The sequence below is a fragment of the Simochromis diagramma genome, unplaced genomic scaffold (genome assembly GCF_900408965.1).
Source record: "Simochromis diagramma unplaced genomic scaffold, fSimDia1.1 OVJJ01000802.1, whole genome shotgun sequence".
In the NCBI taxonomy this organism is placed as follows: domain Eukaryota; kingdom Metazoa; phylum Chordata; class Actinopteri; order Cichliformes; family Cichlidae; genus Simochromis; species Simochromis diagramma.
In genome coordinates this window covers 1,566,712-1,589,049 of record NW_024387492.1, presented here as the reverse complement: position 1 = coordinate 1,589,049, position 22,338 = coordinate 1,566,712, and the positions used below count along the sequence as shown (strand labels likewise).

The 22,338-nt window shown below is 44.6% G+C and overlaps 1 protein-coding gene across 2 annotated transcripts in view; it reads right to left on the bottom strand.

Annotated features, from left to right (window-relative positions):
- Positions 1-559: 559 nt before the first annotated feature.
- flrt2 (fibronectin leucine rich transmembrane protein 2) overlaps positions 560-22,338 on the bottom strand; it is a 49,566-nt gene continuing 27,787 nt past the window's right edge. Inside the window, exons 1-2 of one of the 2 annotated variants that reach the window (XM_040017328.1) lie at positions 10,272-11,105; positions 560-7,945 (exon numbers count right to left, since the gene is read on the bottom strand). In XM_040017328.1, the coding sequence (XP_039873262.1) occupies positions 5,509-7,491 (1,983 nt within the window). In that variant the 5' untranslated portion in view covers positions 7,492-7,945; positions 10,272-11,105 and the 3' untranslated portion in view covers positions 560-5,508. Of the gene's footprint in view, positions 7,946-10,271; positions 11,106-22,338 lie in introns of those variants that run through there. The other variant, XM_040017329.1, reaches the window with a different exon arrangement.

The window sequence follows — 22,338 nt, the reverse complement described above, 5'->3', positions numbered from 1 at the left end:
TCTTTTAACCACTTGGCCTCCACGTAAAGCCGACAATTCCGCAATAACAAATCACATTTTGACATTTGGGGATTTTGAGAAATATACCCATTTCCAGCTCAAAATACCAGAGTGGCACACCCTTTTGTTTCAGCTGTGGTTAATTGTCATAGTGAATTAAGACTCGGCTAACGTGGGCTTCTTAGCAGGCTGGAGGTTACAGAGGCCACACTGGGATTCGGTCACGTGGAGGGAAAAAAGTTGGACTTCGAGATCGAGCCCATCCTGGGGTTTAGTTGTGCCATACAAGCAGAATAAGAGAGTCTCCTGGATTCTCCCCAGCTGAATGCTAAGCTGCAGTGGCTACGCTAAGACGGCACAAGCTTCCCATATAGAAATAAGAGGATAACTTGGCATGTTGCGCACAGCACAAATCTTTGACACAGTATTGCCAGTGTCTGACCCAAAATAGATTTCGCTCCGAGTGTGTTTTTGGGGAACATGTAGAACAACAAGAATGCAGGATCACTCCAAAGAACACATTCACTTCTTTGCTGGATACAAGGAAACGAGTGATCGCTCAAATCCAATGGCTCTTTTATTTTCAAAAAGCTTCACTTAAGTATTTACAGTTTGTGCAAAAACATTTAAAGGTTTCAAGGACTTTACATTGTAAGTTCAACCTCAAGGCACATACATGGAACAACATCAATATTTCATCATGAGAACAGAAATTTAACTTTGGTTCCTAAGAAAACGTCTCGGTGTGGATGGCTAACGTAACACTGTGTCTCGGATGAGAAGCCAGAAGCCAGGATGGCGACGTATCCCAACATAGCCATTTTACATGCACTGTAAGTTTCCAGCCTACTTCCTCTACACCAAAGAAAATCTCTGCGTGCGGTTGCCCGCGCTGCATCTCAACCGCGTGTGGCGATCGACTGGGAAGAAGAAATATTTGAAAGTCCAAACCTCGGTGTGATAACAAATGAAAGGCTATGAAGCTAAATACAGTACATGCAAAAAATTCTTGAATGAACATCACTGGCTAATAGATATTTGCAGCAAAGGTTCTGCCTGCAGGAAGAAAAGGGCGACTTTCCACCTTTTCAATTTCACGTGTTCTGTCTGAGGTGACCTCTCAATGATTAAACGTAATTATTCCAACGTGAATCAATGAGCTTCTCGGCACCCTGAAACTGTAATAAGCCGACATTCGCAGCCGTGTGTAAATTCCATTGGCTATGGCACTGCAGTCTCTTGATCGAAATTAAGAGTAATGTATGCTGCAAAACAACCACCAAAGCCTCTTCCCAGTCTGGCTGAATCATTAGCAGTGCACCGCTTAATTTCTGGCACTATGGATGAACAGTCTCTTCGTTAGCTAGTGTGTGTGTCACGCTTCCTGTTAACGCCGTTATTGTTGCTGCAGTCGATCGGAGAAATGTGCTTTCTGTTCTTGCTGCCGTCTCTTTATGTCTCATGTTTTCTACTCCCCTTTCTTCCTCCCACTTAACTCCCTCGCTCTCTCTCCCTCTCGTTAATTATTCATTCCTGCATAAAAGGTAAGGCAAATATCTGTCTCCGTTACACATTCACAGACAGGGGGAGATGCTAAATGTTGCAATGGATTCACCTGGCTTGCTTGATCGTGGGACTAAAATAGGGCTTTATATCTAAAATGAAAGAAAAAAAAATCCCAGTGGTAGCATGTTCAAGTGCTGCGTGGGATTATGGTCAGCTGTTAAAGCATGTAGCGAACAGTACATGGTGAACTGTCGGTTAGGTACCCAGCAGGGGAAAGCCGAGCACAGGTCAGGGCAGCCTGGTGTGTCTCGATGGACAGCATGTATTGGGTTGGCTGATATGTGTATTAGTAGAAAAAGATTTAAACAAAAAGTAGAGATACTTTGATAACCACAGAAGATGTAGAACAACTTGAAATAATTTTTAAAAATGATTTACATACTTGAATAGGAGCTGAGGAGTGAAAGAAGGCGTTTGCCGTTTTACAAAGTTCACTTTTTTTGCTGAGATTAATGAGAAGACTCACATCACTTTCATGTCTGTATAGCTTAATTCAGTGATAAGCTAAAACTGTTATGTTCAACTCACCATTTACCAGCACCAAAGCCAACACCACTAATGAGCACATTGGTTCACATTTGTTTTTAATCTGTGCAAAAAAATGAAGTCTAAAAACAACATTTTATAGTAAATTTTTTTAGCGTTAGCCTGAGCACGCTAGCTATTTTCCAGTTTTCAGACTTGAAGCTCAACTATGATAATAGGCAGCCAGTGACAGTGTCCCTTATAGTGAGCAGAGTAGTATGATTGTTCCTTTTTCACATGATTGATATTGTGATTATTTTGGCTAAAAATATTCACAAAAAAAATACATTTGGATATGATGACAAAAAAGAAATTAAAAAACCCGACAAACCAATCATCGCTATCAATCATCCTTAGCTTTAAATAAATTATCTAAACCACCTGCATATTAATTTAGAAGTTGGGTAATAATAGGTGGTTTCTTACTAAAGTAAGGAGAAGATTGATGCCATAGACACGAAGTCGTAGTCAAGAGCAGATGAGCTTAGCTTGAAACAGACATGGCTACGGCTAATCTCGCTATGTCCAATATCTACATTAGATCACATTTGTTCAATCTGTACAAAAATTAGAAGTCTAAAAATGACCTTGTGGTTTTACAGCGTAGAAGACTTCATAGACTTGTTTGCGAGTGCAAACAAGCTGTTTACAAGCTGTTTTCATGTTTTTACTTTCTAAGCTAGGTTAGGCTAGCTGGCTGCTGGTGCTAGCACCTTTTTTTTTAGCATGCTAACAGTAAAGTGGTGTTAATTAGATGTTTTTAATAGATTTTACTGCACAACTATCATGACCAAAAAAACAGAACTGACAAAAATAATGTTGTGATAGCTATAACATATTTGCTATTGATCCTTGTTCAAATATTGCTATGCTAGCTAAAACGCTTTTCTGAGAAAACAAAGCTACTGATTCAAATCTTGCTAAAATTATATATCTTGGGTTTTTGTTTCTTTTTTGTGCAAATGAACAAAGAGCTGCAAAGAGTAAATCTGTGACCTAAACACACAACAACTGTACAGCAAAGAACAATTAGGCTACATGATAATATACGATATTCTGAAATGTTACAAAAAGTTTTTATGATGAAACTCTAGTAGATTTTTTTTCCAGCTAAACACTCAGAAAAAAAATGTCATTAAAATCTCTGTCATTAAAAAAAAATTAATGACAGAGATTTTATCTTTGAAAAAAAATTACCACTTCCATCTAAAAAACAAATGAATTTTCAATAAGTAAAAATAATTTTAGGGTGACCTTAAATTACATTTTAAGATGGATGATGGATGATTTAATTCATTAAAGTATTCAATTAAAGGTTGAACAGATTTTAAGCACTGGAATTGCAAACAGGCCAATTTATCACAAACTGAGCTATTGCTGGAGTCATAGGAAGAGTGCTTACTTTTAATCTCAAAGCTTCGCACGAGCCCTTAAAAAATCTCTGGATTGTAAAAAGTGATCTTAGGTTGTGCCGACTCTGTCGGGTACAGTGCATTTGAACAGCTGAATCTGTGTGCCTCGCAAAGAGTTAAAAACTACCTCTCAGCATGAGCTTCGGGCAGCCATGTGAAAATAAGGCCTACATATTTCTCTCCCTTTTTTGGTTGAGGATTATGCGAAGGGGGGAAAGAAAAGGGAAGGAGCTCTTTAAGCCTGGCCCCTCAAAATAAAATCTTGTCAAATCAAATAAAGCTTCCTTAAGAGGTGCATAATGAAGACCTCACACTGGCACCCTCACATTCGATGCAAAGAGAAGCCACCAACGCTTACAAGCTGAAGGGCAGGGAAAGCGTTTTAACTGAGCCGTGCACAGATCGGAGTGAAGAGTTGGACGCTGACACGGGAAGGCAGACAGAGTGGCAATCATCCTCTCAGAGATGCTGTTGTGAAGTGAGCAGCTGCATTGTTTTGGCTGAGCAAAGCGTGAATGAAAAAGGCCACACTATAAGTGCGGACAAAAGGATAAATAATGAGAAGCTAGATGAAGCGCTCGGTCGCAGCGCAGTGTGCGATCATGGGCGGGGTGCGAGTCCATTGTTGTAATTTCCTAATTTATCACAAAGTCTAATGGACGATGGGACAAGGTTGAGATAAGTGGCTGTATAATTAGTGTTATGTGTGAGCCATATCAAAATTCATCATGCTCTCCACACACACACACACACACAAATCATCTCATAATGGACCGGAGTGGTGAAAATCCATATCATTTAGCCAGCAAACACAGAAACACTGTTAGTTTTAAATGATTCCACATCATTAAGTAGCCCAATGAGCAAAAATACTCGACACAATGCTGTTCAAGCATGAGTAATGTTGTCTGGGTAATGGGCTCGGGGGAAATGGTGGAGGTAAAGTGATCTCTCTGGCCTGTCTATGTACCACACACACACACACACACACACACACAAAACGCTGAGGAAAACTGCCCCCTTGTGGCCTCACTGGCCCAAACATTTGGGGGGAAAAGAAGCTGAGCGAACGAATGTTTCTTCGAAAGGAAAGGATCAGCAAGAATCAGCACATTCAAGCATGATTTTAGAAACAATAATTTTTCCAGAGCTGTCCAAAACCCACCAATTCTACCTGGAAACAAACAGAACAAAGATGCTTTTAGTGTTAAGGAACTTTCAGCCCAGGCTTTTCAACAACACCGATGATATTCCCAACCTGCACGGCCGTGCACAACCCCCGTCACACGCCACCACCGCCTACCTCTGCTCATTTCCTGCCTTGCTGCCATTAATAAGAACGTGCACTTCAATTCTCACGTTTTCTTTTTTTCCTTTTTAAACACGCCGTCACTGAACCAGCGCCATATTTCCTCTAATCAGCAGTGTTTGGATTTCCCCGTCTGCTGTGTTGTTCTGGGGAGGGTGTTTTTATTATTCTTTTGATTTTTTTGCAGGGTTTCAAAGTGTGAGAAGGTCCTATTTTTGCTTCTGTGGTTAGCAAAGGATCCCAGCCCTCCTAAAGCGCCCCCTCCTCCAAAAAACATTTCCAAGGCTGACAGCAAATTTTTTTTTTTGTCAGAAGCTACACCCAGGGTGCCGTGATTGTACAAATCCATGTTCATGTACAGTACTGACCGTTAAAACAACTTCCAAAACCCTGCTGGTTATAAAAAAAAAAGAAACACTTGTATCTGTTTTTCTAGGAATAAAAAAGATAGCAGAGAATCCCACATTATTATCCACAGTATAAATTACATCGTAGACAGAACTTGGAAATATATATAATACAGTTATATTTCACTATAATTTTTTATATTTTTCAATGTCTAGACAAACAGTGTGTGTGTGTTTATGCAAGTCTTTTTGCTTTGTGTGTGTGTGTGTGTGTGTGTGTGTGTGTGTGTGTGTGTGTGTGTGTGTGTGTGTGTGTGTGTGTATGCTGCTGTACTGAGTGTCTGCAGCATCACGTGTGGCAGAACTCTGTACTGGGCACGTTGCTGCTCTTGCAGTAGGCTATGCTGTTGTTACTGAGGTGACAGTCTCTAAATCCAATGCCCCCGTTGGGAGTGTAGATGGGCTGGATGCGGAAATCTCCCTTGAGCAGCTGCTCATTGTTCAGCGCCACTATCTGGAAACTGGTCTCAGTCATCTCCAGAATGGAGTTATCCTTCTTGGTTCCAGCCTCGCAGTAGTCGTCTTTTCTCCTGCCGCGGTTGTATTTCCACTTGGTCGAAGACGACCGGTTCTTCCTGTGCATGTGCCAGCAGAACAAGCTGAGCAGCGTAACCAGGACGATAAGAACAGCCCCTCCTATGATCCCAGCCATTAGCAGCGTGGAGCTGATGCTGTCCTGAGGAGCCTGCTCTCTGCCCGGAGGCTTGGTGGTCACTGGCGGCTTGGTCCTGGCCTCGGAGCATATAGTATCCTCCCCAGGCCTATAGGAATTAAGGGTGTCCAGGACGTGCACGCAGATCCGATACACAGACCGGGGATCCAGGTTGGTGAGGCTGATGCGCCGCAGGTCCCCGCTCACCGTCCTCTCCTGCATTCCTTCGTTGATTTGGCTTTGGCCCCTTTTGACCCAAGTGACCTTGTAGGCGGTGACAGTAAAGTAGGAAGCCCAGCTCACGTCGATGTTGGTGGAGTTGACCACGTGGAAGGAGATCTGAAGAGGGTCCTCGTAAGGAGGCAGGGGTCCGGCTGGGTTGTTAAGTAAGGGGGGCAGCGTGGGGGAGGGGGAGTCAAAGTAGTAAGGGATGGATGAAGTGATGAGGGTGGAAATCATGGTGGTGACAGGGGTGGTGGTGGGTGGGGGAGGGGGTGTGGAGCGGAGGGTGGGCCAGGGCGGCTGGTCGGGTTGAATGGGGCACTCGATAATATCCAGCGTGAGCTCTCTGATTGTCATGCCACGCACCTTCTCCGGACTCGAGCACGTAAACCCGCGGGCGTTGACAGAGGAAGGCAGCGATTTGAGCCACACCACCACCCATTTTATGGTGCAGTCACAGCGCCACGGGTTGTTTCGCACTATGAGGTGCCTCAGGCTGGACAGGCCATCGAACACACCTTGCGTTAGAGTTTGAAGCTGGTTGCTGGAGATATCCAGTCTTTCCAGCCTGTTTAGACCCGCAAACGCCGCCACGGGGATCTGGTCGATCTGGTTCTCCTGTAGGCTAAGTTTGACCAGCGACTGGCTGGGCAAGAGAGGAGGGGGGAAAGTTAGTGAATTGCGGGCCAGAGCCAACTCACGGAGGGTGGCCAGGTCCTGGAAGGTCCCTGGTGCGATGCCCTCATCTGTCAGCAGGTTCCCGTCCAGCAGGAGGCGCTGTAGACGTGTCACATTCTGGAAGGCCTCCTCTGCAATGACAGCAATGCGGTTCTCATCTAACCGCAGCTCCTTCAGGTCTTCGGGAAGACCAATGGGAACGCTGCTTAAGTGGTTCTTGGTGAGGAAGAGGAGTTTGAGGCTTACCGCCTCCCTGAAGGCCCCTTCTTCCACCCCTACTGTGGAGATGGAGTTATCGTCAAGGTGTAGTTCCTCTAGTTTAGTCAATTGGGCAAGAGCTGCCTTGGAGATTGTTTGGATATTGTTCTCCTGGAGGTGCAGGACCTTGGTGTTTTTGGGCAGATTCACGGGGAATTCGTCCAGCTGGTTGCCGTACAGGTACACAGTTTCTACGGAGACCAGATTGTGAAGTTCCACAGGGAAACCAGCATTGTTGATCTGGTTGTTGTGGAGGTAGAGGACCTTGTAGCCCTCCTGTATCCCCAGAGGCACTGATGTCAGGCTGCGTTCGTTGCAGTACACAAACCCTTTGTCACAACGACACTCTTGCGGACAAGAGGCACCTGGGCTGAATTGCATTTGGAGGCTTAGGATGACAGTCAACCAAAATTGCAAGAACGAAGCCCAATCTTTATTCCAGGGTCCAGCCAGAAACTCCATAGTGGAAAAACAAACAGGGGGAAAAAAGGCAAACCAACAATTAAAAAAAAAAAAAAACTGGCGGGAGGGAATAAAAAAATGAAAATCAGAGAGGCAAATGACGTATATATCCACCAAAAACCAGACCCATGAAAATATATAAAAAAAGTCCAACTAAGATTGTTAAGTAATGATGCAGTTAGCTGGGAAAAGAGCAGGAAACTGTAGGAGTAATCCTGTAAATGCTAGTCCTCAGCCGAAGAGCGATGGTCTCATTAGTGGTGGCCAGGCCTCCGACTGACTCCATCCATGCTGAGACATCAGACCATAGCAGGACTCTTCTCTCGCTGCTCCATGCAGAGCTCAGCCAGGGCCAATTTGAGTGCCACCGCAGGCTCCGCTCGCCTGTCCGTCACACACTGCTGGTCCCAGACCAGGGCAGAGTCCAAGGGGGGTGACATTTGGATCCAGAGACCTGCGGGAAAACAAAGAGAAGCTAGATGAGTATTTTCAGAGGTGGCCTGTTCTCGGAAAAAAAGAAAAGAAAAATAGGGGGCCTCCCTTTTCCCTCTGTCTCTTTATTTAAAATACAAACACATACCAACTGACTTCCATTTTGCTCCCACTCTTCCCTTCTTTCCCAAGACAGACAGAGGCACAAAACATTGCACTGTGGAATTATGCACTGACTATGTAAAAAAAAAAAAAAAAAGAGTCTGATAAATATTCTGAACAGCTCCTGCACATCCGGTTTCACAGACATAAAGAAGGCTTTTATCCCTTGCGCTCTATCAAAGGCGGTAATAGAGCACTGCAAGGACACACACTCGTGGATTCACAGGGTTTCTCAGCAACATCAGCGCTGCTTAATGGAAAACATGCTAAAAAGAGGCGAGGTTAATAAAGATATGAGCTGTCTGTGTGCCAACATGGACACGGAGGATATTTCCTGGGAAAAGAAAACAATGCCGAACAGAAAACAAGCTGCAACAGCCTCTTTTCTGCTTCCCAGCTGCCTGAGCAGATTCTCGAGCAGAGGTACACGGGTAAACACACAAGTGCTTACAGTAAACACAGCCAATTGTTTTTGCCGGTGGCCCGAGGAAGAGCTCGTTATTACGTGCAAGGCCTGAACCTAACGTGGCCAAACTGGAGATTTTGAGGCTGTGGATGTTTGGAAAACAAAGACGAGGCAATCGAGGAACAGAGGCGCTGCATATCAGCTCCACCTCCCCTCGCGCCCCGGATGGAGTGACAAGCACAAGCTGTCAAAAGAAATGGGATTGGAAAATAATTTAGCCCCTCCACCTGCAACAAATGATCGATCCAGGCTGTTTTTCACCTCGGAGAGGTTTGCAGTGAAGCACAAGGCCACTGGATAACAGTAGACCACCCCTCCCTAAAATCCATTATTCCAACTTTTATGAGCCATCAAATATTTCCCTGCCCCCCCCCCCCCTTTTCTTACCATAGGTAGCTTTCAGCTTAACTGAAGCTCCACCCGAAGTCAGCGTTGGATGACACACGACGGTGGGAACGACTGGTTGAATGTTAAGCACTGCAACGGCCGTGACTGTGGATTAAGGAGCCTTGCAGGGTTATGGGGCCCCTCATCATTCAGTGAGCTCAGAGGAATCTGTTCAGTTTAGGGGCCGTGTTAAACAAATAAATCCAGACTTGGTATATCAGACAAGCAGCTATATTTAGTAGAAGGAGGGGGGAAAGAAAGAAGAAGAAATCTATACGCCTTCACGGCACCGCTTCCTTAAATTCCTCCGTTTGTTTGTTGACTAGATGGAAGCCCGCATGGGCTCTTTGGGGCGGGGATGGAGAAACAATCCTCTGACACACATCTGTGATCTACTTTTCTAAATTGAAAGAGCTAAATTTAATCAAATAAGCTTGTGGTGGTGGGGATAAGCAACCACATGAGGTGATAAAATGTGCTGCCACAGCGACAGAATCAACAGCAGAAGGCAGCAGCATCAAGATTACGATAGGTGCATAAATAAAATGTCACCAAGAATCCAGATTCAAAGAAGCACAGTGTCGAGTTTACTTAACACCACCAAAGAAACACAGATCAATGAGCTGCAGTGGCTTGATAAAAAAGGAGAGAAAAAACTACCCCACCAACACTCTGCTTTTTTCCGTCTTGATTTTCTTTTTAATTTAATTTTCAGCCCAGGGAGCACAGTTTCTCACCACCAGATGAACGCTGTGATATGTGGCCAGGACAATCCGATTAGAACTGGATTTAGCCCCAGAAACGCAATTAAAAGTTTAAAAATGGATAAGGTATTTAAGAGGCGATAAGAGGCGGATCAGGTACACTTCAAAGGCTGCCCAGTGAGCGGTGTTCATTTGAATGAATTATTTCAAAGCGGGGAGCGGGGAGGGAGGGGGGGGGTCGAAAACCGTGCAGTGCACAGAGGGTGAAAGCCCCTCTACAAAAAGAAAGAGGAAAAGAAGAAAAAAAAACTCAGGTTTTCACTCGAGTGGGAAAAATGTGGAGCTGCGTGTTTTGTTAGCGCCAAAAACTCGATGAAATGTCTCATGAACCGCACAAATATAAACTGAACAACCGTTTTTCCTTTGCTTTTTCTCTCTAAAAGTGTCTGGGAACCCGAACGCCTTTCCTTACCATACGTAGTTCTGCTGGATGTGGGTTCGGTTACGCTTTCTGCGCTGGAATAATGAATTTCGAGTGAAAAGTGGTTCGTTTAAACGCAGCCCGGGCCCGATGTAAAGCTGCATTTTAACACACACTTTCATTATTGACCGAAAAGCATCCATCGTACCTTTGCTGAGCCTTTATCCATCGCAAACCCCGCAACCGCAGTCAACTTTTCCCCCGTCTTTACGCCTCCGTCCTTCATGCGGTCCTGCTGCAAACCCGTGCGTAAAGCTCTGTTCGGCGACGCTTGTGCGAGTCGGTTCCTACGAGCAGCTCGAACCCGGCGACTCTACGGAGGAGCATATTTGCCCGCATGGGTTATGTCCCCTTCTGCCTCCCCGTGTGTGTCTCTCGGATGTGGCTGCGAGTCCGTCCGCACTGCCGTCGGTACTTTTTTTTTCTCCCCTGCGTTTTCCCAGCTTCTAAAAGGAGAGCTCCCTCCGCTTCGACTCAACACCGTGAGCGGCGCAAAAGCACCGGAGACAGCGGCAGGGGGCACTTCTCTCGCCTTCCACACTCTGGCCGAACGGTGAGGACGCACTCGCCGAACTGTCCGCCGCCTGATCCGCCACGGGCCATGACGGCCAGCTGCGTCCGTCCTGTGCGCTGTTTTTGGTGGGGAGGTCAGACTTGCCTTTCAGTGCCTGGCGCAGCTCAGACCCGGACTCCCTGCGAGTTGTTTTCTTAGATGGATTCAGCTGATAGTGCGACGTGCCTTCTCCGCTCACCTCTCTCTCTCCCTCTCTCTCCTGTCCCTCCTCCCCTCCTCAGAATAAAGAATGCATCTCCTCCAGAGCGGCTCCGTGATGGCTTTAAGCCACAGATCCTCCCCGCTGCCCTCACACTGCAGAAAATAGTTTGTCTCTCAAACACACTTTATCCCCACACACGCTATTTTGCCCGGCCTACCTTAACCCTCGCCACTGATGTCAGATCCGAGCTCCCCAACCACACACACACACACACACACACACACACACACACACACACACACACACACACACACACACACACACACACATTTACATTTTAATCACAAAATCCCGAAATTAGTCCTGGAGTCACATTCCCGCTGAATAAAAGCAAAAGGAAAAAAACCAGCCTTTCCTTCTATATCATCCTGGATTTTAATTTCCAGTGTCAGGGAAATGGGGCTTTCTCTTTAGCTACGGTGCTTCTGTGCTGTTCTGTTGGCCCGCTGTAATGTCTTAGGCCTCTTTAACCCCTGTTCTTTTTGTGAAGTGCTCTTCTAATTAGCTTAAAGCTGGATAATTAAGCCCAAAAGTACGGCTTCATCTTTGCCCGCAGCCACTCTCTTGTACTGCCTCAAAGCTTCCAGACAGGCGCTGACAGCCACGGTAATTTCATCAGACTACATTGCACCCTGGCGTTAATACCGGCTCACCGGCGCACTGCTGCCGTGCCCGCGCACGTCCCCGGCGTGCGCTAACGCTCCTCGTGTATCAGTGCGCCAAACTTTGCCTAATTGCTCACGTGACGCTTCTCCCACTCATGCCCACGTAAAGTGTGCATGAGTGAGGACGTTTAAAATATATGAAATTCATACGTCACACACACTCATAAGTACAGTGAGTGTGTTGCAGCCTGGCTAGCTGTTAGTGACTAACAGCTTAAAGTGGCTAATGTTAGCAAACAGCTGGCCTGCTGTTGCCACACTCAGGTCCTGTTGTGAGATGAGCTTCTGACGCCATTTTGCTGAAGAGGTCTGATTCAGGGTTGTGACTCATTCTCCTGTGAAAGGCCAACTTTTGTACTGTTTTTATGTTCGGATGAAAGAAATGTCAAAGCTACCAGAGGGAATAACCTTCCACAGACATGAAACGATTCCACGTTTTTCTGCTTCAAATGTGTGACATGTGACTTAGCATAATATGTTTAAAGCTAACTCAGTGTGAAGTGATTGACATGAAAATAAGCCAACTGCCATGTCAATCATTATTATTATTATTATTATTAATGATAACTAATAAATGTATCACAAATAGCAACGATTTAAATGTGTCAGTCAGCTTGCATCACTCCACGTGTTATTGTCGTAAGAAGGCCTGATTTACCTGTCTGTGTTTCAAATATATTTTTCAGGTGTGCACCTGAAGCTAGGAAAACATGCAAAGCTGCAAAACGCTCTTTAAATGGTTCGGGTTTGTGGTTAGATGCCAAAAGATAAAGTCAGAAGACGATAATGGACGGCAGAAACGAGGAGAAGCCACTAAATGAATCATGTCGACTCTCGCTTCAAGTCAGCTTTGACAGGACGGGTTAGGCAACTCACAGACGTGTTGGGAGTAACTTTAAGTCAACAGAAGACAAGAAAGGCAGCAACAATAATATTTAAACAGTAGTTTATGTAAGTATTATAATTACAAACAAGATAAGAATTTTGTCATGGAATCACATGTTGTAAAATGAACGATCCCGACCTTTCAGCTCATTCTGTAAATCCTTCCAGGAAACAGCAGCAGCACATTTAAAAGCTTTTTTTCTTCCCTAATTCTGACTCTGGGGACAAATGTTTGTGTAATGCTGGGAGAGTGCAGGCTATACCGTTTATGTTTTTGTACACATATATGCAGAGATAAGGACGAACCAGCCCCAGCAAAGATGTACAGATAAAAACCAACCAATGGGAAACTTTACAGAGACGGTCACTCAGCAGCAGCATACAGGCAACTGTGATGTACTCGAGTTCCACGGCGTCGTAAAACATAGACAACATAATCGTAGACAGGCTCCAATGATGGTTTTGATCTTAGGAAGCGCAGACAACTCCAATCCTCTTTGTATAACATCCCAAATAATTTGCTGACTTTATGACTCTGCGCTACTGTTAGCAAACGCCACAATGCTAGGCATTCACAACTGCCAACATGGCTGCAGCTAAACAAAAATATAACTACATGCATATATGTGGTATAATTTTTAGTTGAATTCCATTCAGTTTTATACATAAATCACAACAACAGTCATTCCAAGGTAAGATAAAGACTAACAATCAGACGACCCCCTGGGAGGTAACACTTTCTAGACTGTAGGAAGGAAAAACACCCTTTTAAAAAGAAGAAAATGAGGCGCAGCCATCGACGGTTGGGGATGAGGGCAACGAGACAGGACAAAAGACACACCGAGGAAGGGAGCCAGAGATTTATAATAACTAATGATTACCTGCAGAGTGGTGTCTAAACACAGAGAGAGTGAAAAGAGGTGAGTGAAGAAGAAGCAGTCAGTACTTCATGGGAAGCTCCCAGCAGCCTACAGCTATTGCATCGTAACTACGGGAGGACTCAGGGTCACCTGATCCAGCCATAACTATGTGCTTTATCAAAAAGGAAAGTTTGAAGTCTATTATTAAAAGAAGAAGAAGGACCTGAAAGCCGAGGGCTCGGCCTCCCGTTCTGAATGAAATATTCTAAGTAAACCAGCAGTCTGACATTGTTACAATTGTTACTATGTTACCATGTGATGGGAAGATGGGAACACCTACGTATAACTCTCCTTTTGCCCATGTAAGTATTGAGCCACATATACAAAACCATAATATGTTACATTCCAATTATTTATCTACTGGAATTTATCCTGTAGTGTCAACTCTGTGTTCTCCAACCTTGCAAAGGCAGGCTGACTAGCAGTAGTTTGCTAGTTTCAGTGAACTGCAGTCTAAACAGCAGAGCGCTGAAAGTCGTAAAAGGTTTGACAGCTGATTTGTGCCTAAGAAGGTAGGGAAACATGCAAACAGCATTTGTAGGCTATGATGTGTGTCTTTCATGAACGGCAGAGGTTTACAGTGCGTCGCCTCGGAGGGCTAGCAAACATGTCAGAGGCAAAACCGCTCTGATCCTGCTAGGATGTCATTCTAATTTATATTAGCTTTCACAGGAAAGAAATATAAATTACTAACAAAAGAGGAGGGATTTAAATGTCAGCTTTTGCCTTAGAAATACTAAAAGCTGTCATGATCTGTGTGCTGCGTGAGGCGGAGCCGGGGTCAGGAAGCCGTTCAGGTCAGCAGGTGCGCCTGCCTTTGATCTTTGCCTCCATTTGCCAGAGAGCATTAATGATGGACTTGCGGTGACCCATTTCAACAACGCACATAAGTCATGAACAACCTTTCCAACAAATCGGGCAGCTCGAGCTTAATCACCCCCGTCATATCGTCCAGTCAGGCCTGTCCGGTGAGCACGTGTCGCTCAAGTCTTCTAAAAGCTACAGCCCTTCCACGAGATGATTCGCTTGTTCTCGCGTTTGCCTTTCACGTTTAATTTTGTCCGCCGCGTCCCCGAGACAGATGGGCGGCCGTTGCGAGGCCCAGTCCACAACATTTAATTCCTTCATAAATCAAGCGTCTCCGCACGCCATGAATTATTGATAAAGTGAATTTAGAGGAAACAGCCTATTTTTATTTTCTCCTTGATGGACGTGTTTTGCAGCAGTGTGCTACGTTCACGGTCGCTGCAGCGCGGCGGTATGTCTCGTTCTCTCTCGAGCACACAAATGGGGATGAAATGACAGACATTTAGATGAGCAAAGGAAGGTGGGGGGGCTATGGGCAAATACGCTGAAGCCATTATCTGGCTTGTTAATTTGGTTTTGCTCATTGTTGTCAAGCAAAATAACAGAGCAGAGGTCAGATGTAAAATGACCTGCAAAATAAATAAATAAGAGTCGCAGCGGATCAAATTCATCAGGATTCCTTCTGCATGTGTTTGAAACTATATCGGACAAATGCAGGAATATACTGGAAGTGGAAATTCCCCTTCACTTGCCCAGAGACCTTCCCAGGGACTTTAGTTTTTTTGGTGTGGTGTATTTACTCTGCACGCTTGTGTACCTTGATAAAACTGCAGATACACACATGACCCGAGCGCACATCAAAGCCTGCTCTGTCCATCTGCTCCTGTTCAGGGCCCCTAACAGTGTTAAAGGAGGGCAGAGGAAGAAGAAGCGTGGGGGGAAAGTCCACTTAGATATGCAGATATGTTTATCCCACGGTTATGTTAGCTGCAGTCCCCGAGAGACATCATTAGCTTATCACGTTTCTCCCTGCATGAATTTACATCTGGACACCGAAAGGCACTTCAAAGGTGGCAACAACATCAGTGTTTAAAAACCTCCGTGCACGTATTGGCAGGATCTCTGAAAAGCACTAACTGTGGGAAACCACAGTAATATTGGGAGCTGTGATGCAATCGGGGGCCCGCCGCTCCAGATTCCAGTGGCTTAAAGAAAAATATGCTGATTAGGTTTAGAGTGGGAGATCAATGCGTTCATTAATTTCTCAGGCAATGTAATTATGTTTGCCCTCGTCGATTATCAATCCACATGCATCTAACAGCACGGCGCGACTCCTAGAAGGGCCGCTTTTTCACAGCCAAGGGAAATAACTTGGCCGACAACACGATGTATATTATATCGCCAAGGAGTGAGCTGAGAGGAGGCAGGGGGCTGTGAACAAACTCTTTAACCCCTCCAGATTTAGTGCGTTTTTTTTACCACTTTTAATTTTTTGATCTTTTGATTTTTTAACAGGCACAAACACAAAAATAAGCACACACACACACACACACACACACATAACTATAACCACAAGCTCGTGTATCTTCTACTCTAAATACTCCATTTCCAACATTTTTTTGTTAAATTTGTGCCTTGGATTATGTCATTTAGAGCATCCTGACATCTGAAACATGGGTTTCTCTTTGCCAGGAGCAGCCAATCAGAACAAAGGTTGGAAGATTAAAGGAAAGATTAGGAAACCAAAAAAGCTTGTTTTTTAAATAGCAGATGTTGGGGCGCACCAAGGTCTCGTATAAGGTAATGGGACTTCTTCTCATATAAAGCGTTTCTACTTTATTCAGTCAATAATTCACACACACACTCATACAAGTATTTTTTTGTACGCCCGAGTGCTTTCAATCAGTGACATTCGCACTCATTCATACTCGGATGAACTCATCAGGGCTCAGCATCTTGGCTAAGGATACTTTGGCATGCAGACCGGATCAGCAATTGAACCGCCAACCTTCCGATTAGCCACAGGCACCCATCATAAAAACAAAAGGTGAAAAAAAGAGGATTATTTTTAACTATGAATCATGCAAAGCTACTCTGGTGCAGTCCAAGAATGAAACTATGGAGCTGGAAACGAGCATAATAACAGGCCCTTTTTAAAAGCGGAGGAAAAAGTCAAGCCCACAGCGTCCTGTACGAATCCAGCTCCACTCCATCTCCCTCTATAATGTCATGGGGGCTGTTTCGTGTTGGCATTTAAAATGTAAAAAGATTTATCAGCGAGGCATAAAAGTTGCTTTAATAAAATGAGCAAAATGGTCAGCGGAACTGTCGCGGCTCAATCAGGGTTGTTTCACGAGTAGCACCGAAGGCAGCGCGCTCCAACGTGAGCATGTGAATTATAGGGGAGCCAGAGTGAATGCAGGGTCCTGACTGAATGCTGCCCTGTGCTAATGCCAGGCTGTAAAAACACTGACTTGACAACAAGCAAGCCCCTGTAGTTCTGCTGAGGGAGGGATGGGGGAGAGAGCAGCAGAGGAAGGGGGAGCGGAGGGGGTGTAGAGGGAGAAAAGGGGCAGAGTGGTTTGAAATCAAAGGAGGTCAAAAGAGGACTGGTTCTTGATATGTGGCTGCCATGTCATCGCTGCCCTTCTACGATTTAATACCGCTGACGAGTGCCGTGCAGTGTCTAATTGTGAAGATGAGTGGCGGCTTTTTTGCTGACGTGTGCTGCTCTCTGCTGTGAAAAATATCTTAAAAGGTGCCGTCCACCCTGGGAAATCTTTACTTTAGTTTACACAACAGGTCTGTGTTATTTATCTCTGCCAGTATGTTGCAGTCAGTGCGTCTCAAAGCACTACAGCAGTGCAATCTGCTCACAGAGTGAAAATACTTTGTTTTTTTCTTTATTTCTTCAATCCTCCAAAGCCTTCAAGACCATCCCGATTAAAAATATTCTGTTGAGCAATAAAGACATAAGTAGTTTTCCAATCATTGCTGCTTTTTTGGCCTTGCTATGGCCTTGTTGCTCCAGCACTTTGATAGCTGCTGACATATTTTTGTCTGGAGCAAACAATCAAACTTTAATGGTCCTTATTATTAAGATTAATCATATTCATATAGCTGACTCGGGCTCATCGGCACAGACTCACTCCAATTGACTGCAAACTATTACGAAACTGTCTAAGAGTGACAGCAATGAATCCAAGTCAGACCGTGATTGTTTGGAGACCGGTTGACCTTTTCAATCAGCTCGAGATCAAAAGTCGCCCTAGGGGTGGAGTCAAAGGAGCTTGCAAAGAAAAGCGTCTGGACTTCTTTAAGTTGCTTGAAGACGTTTCACCTCTCATCCGAGAAGCTTCTTCAGTTCTAAGGTCAAATGGTGGAGAGTCCCAGATATAAACCTAGTGGGAGTTTCCCCCCACAGAGGGACAAAAGGACCCCCTGATGATCCTCTAATCGCCTGAGCCAAGGTGTGAAACTGGGTGTGGGTCCCAATCAGCCAGGGTTGTCAGGGGTGGAGTGTGTCGGACACTCAACTTCCAGGTAAACATTTGTAATTGCCATGAACATATTAAAAGCCAAACTAGGAGAGCTATTCCAGTAATTCCTTAAAAACTGAAACAAAACTAAATTATATTCAATCATTTTTTCCAGGGCAAAACGTGCCTGAAAGGCGAGTGTTCTGCTAATCTATGCTAACAGGTCAGTTAAGGATTTATGACACGGCTCCCTTAATGGCACTCGTTTGTAAACCAGAATAGTTGTTGGAAGTTCAGCCACAGAGAAACTTTGTATAAGAAGATGACTGCAGTGGTCAAAGGTGATTGCTGTCAGGTTGCTGCTGCCTGAAATTCTGATGCTCCGATCATCAGTTTTTTTTCCACAACCTGTTAAAAATATGAAATAAAAAAAAATTAAAATTGAACTTTATCTCAACCCTGTTTATAAAAAAATGCGTCACATTTCCATGTATTCTGAATGATCCCTGTGAAACTACAGATCCACGGTGTGAACAACAGAACAGTAATCACGAGTACGTTAGCTTTGTCACTGTGACGCATGTGAGCTTTGCCTTATTAGCATTTCGTGTTTAGGCGGAGCCTCGCGGAGCTGCTAGTATTTGCATTTTTAAAGATGACGTCAGGCTGTCATGGAGTAAGGAAGTTACTAAGAATTGAAACTGGCAGGAGAACAGTGCACTGTCATACCAGAGCGTTCAAAACACATTTAAAGCCAAAAACTGTCATTTTAATGTAAAAAAAAAAAGTTTCTTTTTTTCTTCACAAGGGAAATAAAGAAGAACGACTGCAGAATTTTTATTCTGGTATTTCATGACTACATATGTTTTATCTTCACGTTTGAACCTTTTCTTAAACATCCCCCACAGCTCGTTTGATATTTCTGAGAAGAAATAAAATACCCGGCTGAAAAGCGTAAAGCAGGCCAACTTCACGTAGCTGTTTTTAGCTAAAAGGCTTGAAGTGTGTTCAACTTTACAAATCCTGGAATTTCACTTTATTTGGTGAAAAATGTGCTTCCTCGCAGGATTTCCTTGACACAGCGCAGGCTTGTTAAAAACAGCCAGGATGTTTAGGAGTAAAAGTAAAAAGACCCGCGAGAGAGAAACTTACAAGAGATCAGCAGAGAAAGAACAGTAGAGGAGAAAAATAGACAGATGCCAGGAAGGAGCAGGTCTCGGGGTCACGCGAAAGATGGGCCTGATCCCACCTCCAATCCCTGCAGCTTTTCTTTTGTTTGAAGTCACATCTGGGCTAAATTTCCCCTTCTGCACGGAGCATAGAGGAAGTCTTCTGGGTGGGTGGAAAAGGGTCTCAGGGCCGCTCCTGCCTCCCAGGCTAAACACTTCTAAATACCGTACATCTATGAGTCACTGAACCAGGCACTGCACAATCCCATAGCCAGAGCCTGAATCAGTGCTCATCACTCCATGATGACTGATGCAGGCTGGTCACTCATGTGACACGTTAGCAAACGCCTGTTTTAACTGAAGACAGATGCAATCAGTTCAACAGGTTCAAAAGATCACAACAGTTACCACACCAGAGACAAGGTACAACTCGTGACTTATTTCATCACACGGGTCATGACGGCCTTACTGCCTGCGAGGAGGAAGTCACGTGCACATTATTCTGTACACAAAGGGTTGCAACACTGATGAAACAGTTTGAGCTGCTTCTCTATGAGGTAATATTTAACTGCATTATGGGAAATGTAGGTTCATTTCATACTAAGGACTGAAAGTCTGCTGGTGATTCAGTTTCAGCCAGACACATGCCCACGTGAGCGGAGAAATAACTTTGTAGAAGTGCAATAAAATTAAAAACTCTTAAGAAAACAGTTAAGGCCACTCCACTGATTTTACATAAGAGAAAACACTTGGGTGATGTCTTTCAGGGTCGCCTCGGCCTTCGCCCAAAACATACTCTTTGTTTTTTAAAGAAGTGGACATACGAATGATATTATTGGGTTGCATTATGGGAAATGTAGGAATTTTTTTGGCTGACTCATAAAAGTTAGAGAATCTAGACTTTGATGTCAGCAACGATAAATGAGTGCAAAGCCAATGAACAAGTTCATCGAGCTGCCAAAACACAATTACAAGCTTGGTTTACAGTAAAGATGACAAATACTTTATGTCATGAAACACAAGGACTGCTACGCATCCAATGAGCCCCGCACATATTTCTCTTTTTCATGTTGCACGTGAATAAAATGAAACTTTCAGTGTCTGAAAACGAGGAACTCGGCAATAAAACACTGTTTTGCCAAACTGGATCGGCAACAACCTAAGAAGATGAGTATGCGCTGCAGCGCTGCACTGCTCTGACCACCAACTTGATTTGATCAGGTCTCAGCAGCTGCTTAAAGGCTCTGCCTGTGCTCGAATGACAATCTGTGTTTATCTTTGGCTTTCCCCTCCAACTAATTAACTAAATCCCCGGAACACCAAAACACCACAGTCCCCTGAACCTTTTCCTCTTCTGACAGCTGATTTATTAATGCACCATTTCAAATTAGAGCCAAGTGGAGGACGTCTCGAGACAATTTATGCTCGCACGACCTGAGACACTTATTAATTGCTATATTTTAATTAAAGATAATTACACTACCTAAGCATATAATGGGGGTTTCATTGTAAACCTTCTTTATTTAAATAACCCTGAGTAAAATGAAGAGATAATTGTTGTTGTCGTCCTTATTACGATCATTGCTTCCTTTTTTTTTTAATTCAGCAGCTTAAATTATCCAAACAGTCGCGCACGCCAGACACAGACGCACACGCGAAGGCTGTTCTTCACTTCCTCTTTGCTTATGTGCTCCCACGTCTTCACTTTCAGATTAAACACTCTGCCAATCTCTATTCCTCGTGGAAATGTTTAATTGCCTGGGAAGCGAGGAGACACTTCAGCCTGCGGTACGTCCAAAAAGCAGGCATTGCGGTGGATGTGCGAAAGGCTCCTATTATCCGTTTTAGCCCTCCTCTCGCCCTTTGGGTGTGAAAAATCCCCCGATGCGTGAGGCAGGACTTTGGATAAATCCAGATTACATCAGAAGGCAGGTGAAACGGCTCACAAAACAGTCAGCTAAAAATATAATTACGCTGTCAGACACCACTAAGCTACAGCCGTTAATCCTCTGCCACGCCGATGCCGTTTGCTTGTCTTTTCCTATCAAGTGCCGTAATTTAATATCCTTATCCTGTGTCTTAATATACGTTTCTTTCCTCTGGTTAATTCATCATCATCACATTTTTTTTTGTTCCACTTTATTTATTCTTGCAACAATCACACTATTGGACTTGGCGAGCTTCAGCGTAACCTCGTGCGTTATGGTATTAAAAAGCCTGGCAAGTGTTCTTTTGCTCTTATTTTGGAGTTGAAATTAAACAACATGAGATATGCACATGACCGCTTTTTTAAATCTTCTTCTTTGCAGGATCCCAAAGTGCTGCTCACTATGTCCTAAAACACAAACATGAGATTTCAGTAAACATGGTTTTGCTGAGGCAGTAGCCCCTTGAAACAATCTGCACTTCCATCTGGTCGCTGTGGTTTTTGCCCCTTGGTCTGGTTGCCTCCTCTCCCTGCCTCCCTGCTCTGCTTTCACTAACTGCCGCAGCGCGCCCACCCCACTCTGAAAGCCGGCTCACGAAACATCCCGAGGGCGTCTCTAGAGGTGAACGCCTACACGAGAATTAGCACTCCTCTCAGGGTGCTTCAGGGACGCCCGGTGATTCAGAGCGTCTCATCGAGCCTCTTCTGGCCTCGCGTCCCGTGAAGAGGGAGAACAAAGAGGCTCAGCGAGAGAGGAAGAGCAGAGCGATCGATTCGAAGGGATCTGTTTTCATCGCTCATCCCTCGCTGAGCAACAGATCACTCCTCCTTTCTCGCTCAGGTGGCACGGGGCCCAACCCCGGTGCTGCCACCCTGCCCAGATTAATTGAAGCATGCTGTTGTAAATGAATCACATATGGCTAATATCTCCCCACTTTACCCTCTCTCCGACACACACACGCCTAGCGTCACCTATCTTCATTGTTTTTCTATTTCGGGAACAGGCGACTTCACCGGTGCCTCTTATTTTCTAAGGAAGTTCTCGATGGAGGTGTGAGTGTAAAGGTAACCGAGGTCAGGTGCTCGTTGGGTTGAGTTCACTGTAAAATTCATGACTTTCCCTTTTGGTTTTTCATTTGTCTCTTTCCACATCCCTCTCGCTGCTCTTAACCTGGCACAAAGCAGATTAATTGCGCTGTCCTACAAAAGGTAGAAATAAGCCAGCACACCTGCCCCTGTTGCCACTGTGCATTAAGATGAATACATCACGGATTTGTCTTTATTAGTTATTTATAAGACCCACTGCCCAGAATAACAGCGGTAAAGGAAAGGGACGGAGCGAACGGGCGCCAACGGCGTTTTTTAAGTAATACGAAAGCGTTGACCACAGTGACATCGGCCACAGCGTCCTGCCAGCTGGCTGCATCGGACTCGTGTCGACGCGGTGGATCACGTAAACGTCAGGCGTCATTGAGGCGAGGTGACAGGATTCATTTGTCTGTAGACACGAGTTTGTTTTTGAAGTTGCTGTCGGCAGTAACACTGTAACGTGTATTATTATCCATCTGTTCATATGTAACAAACATC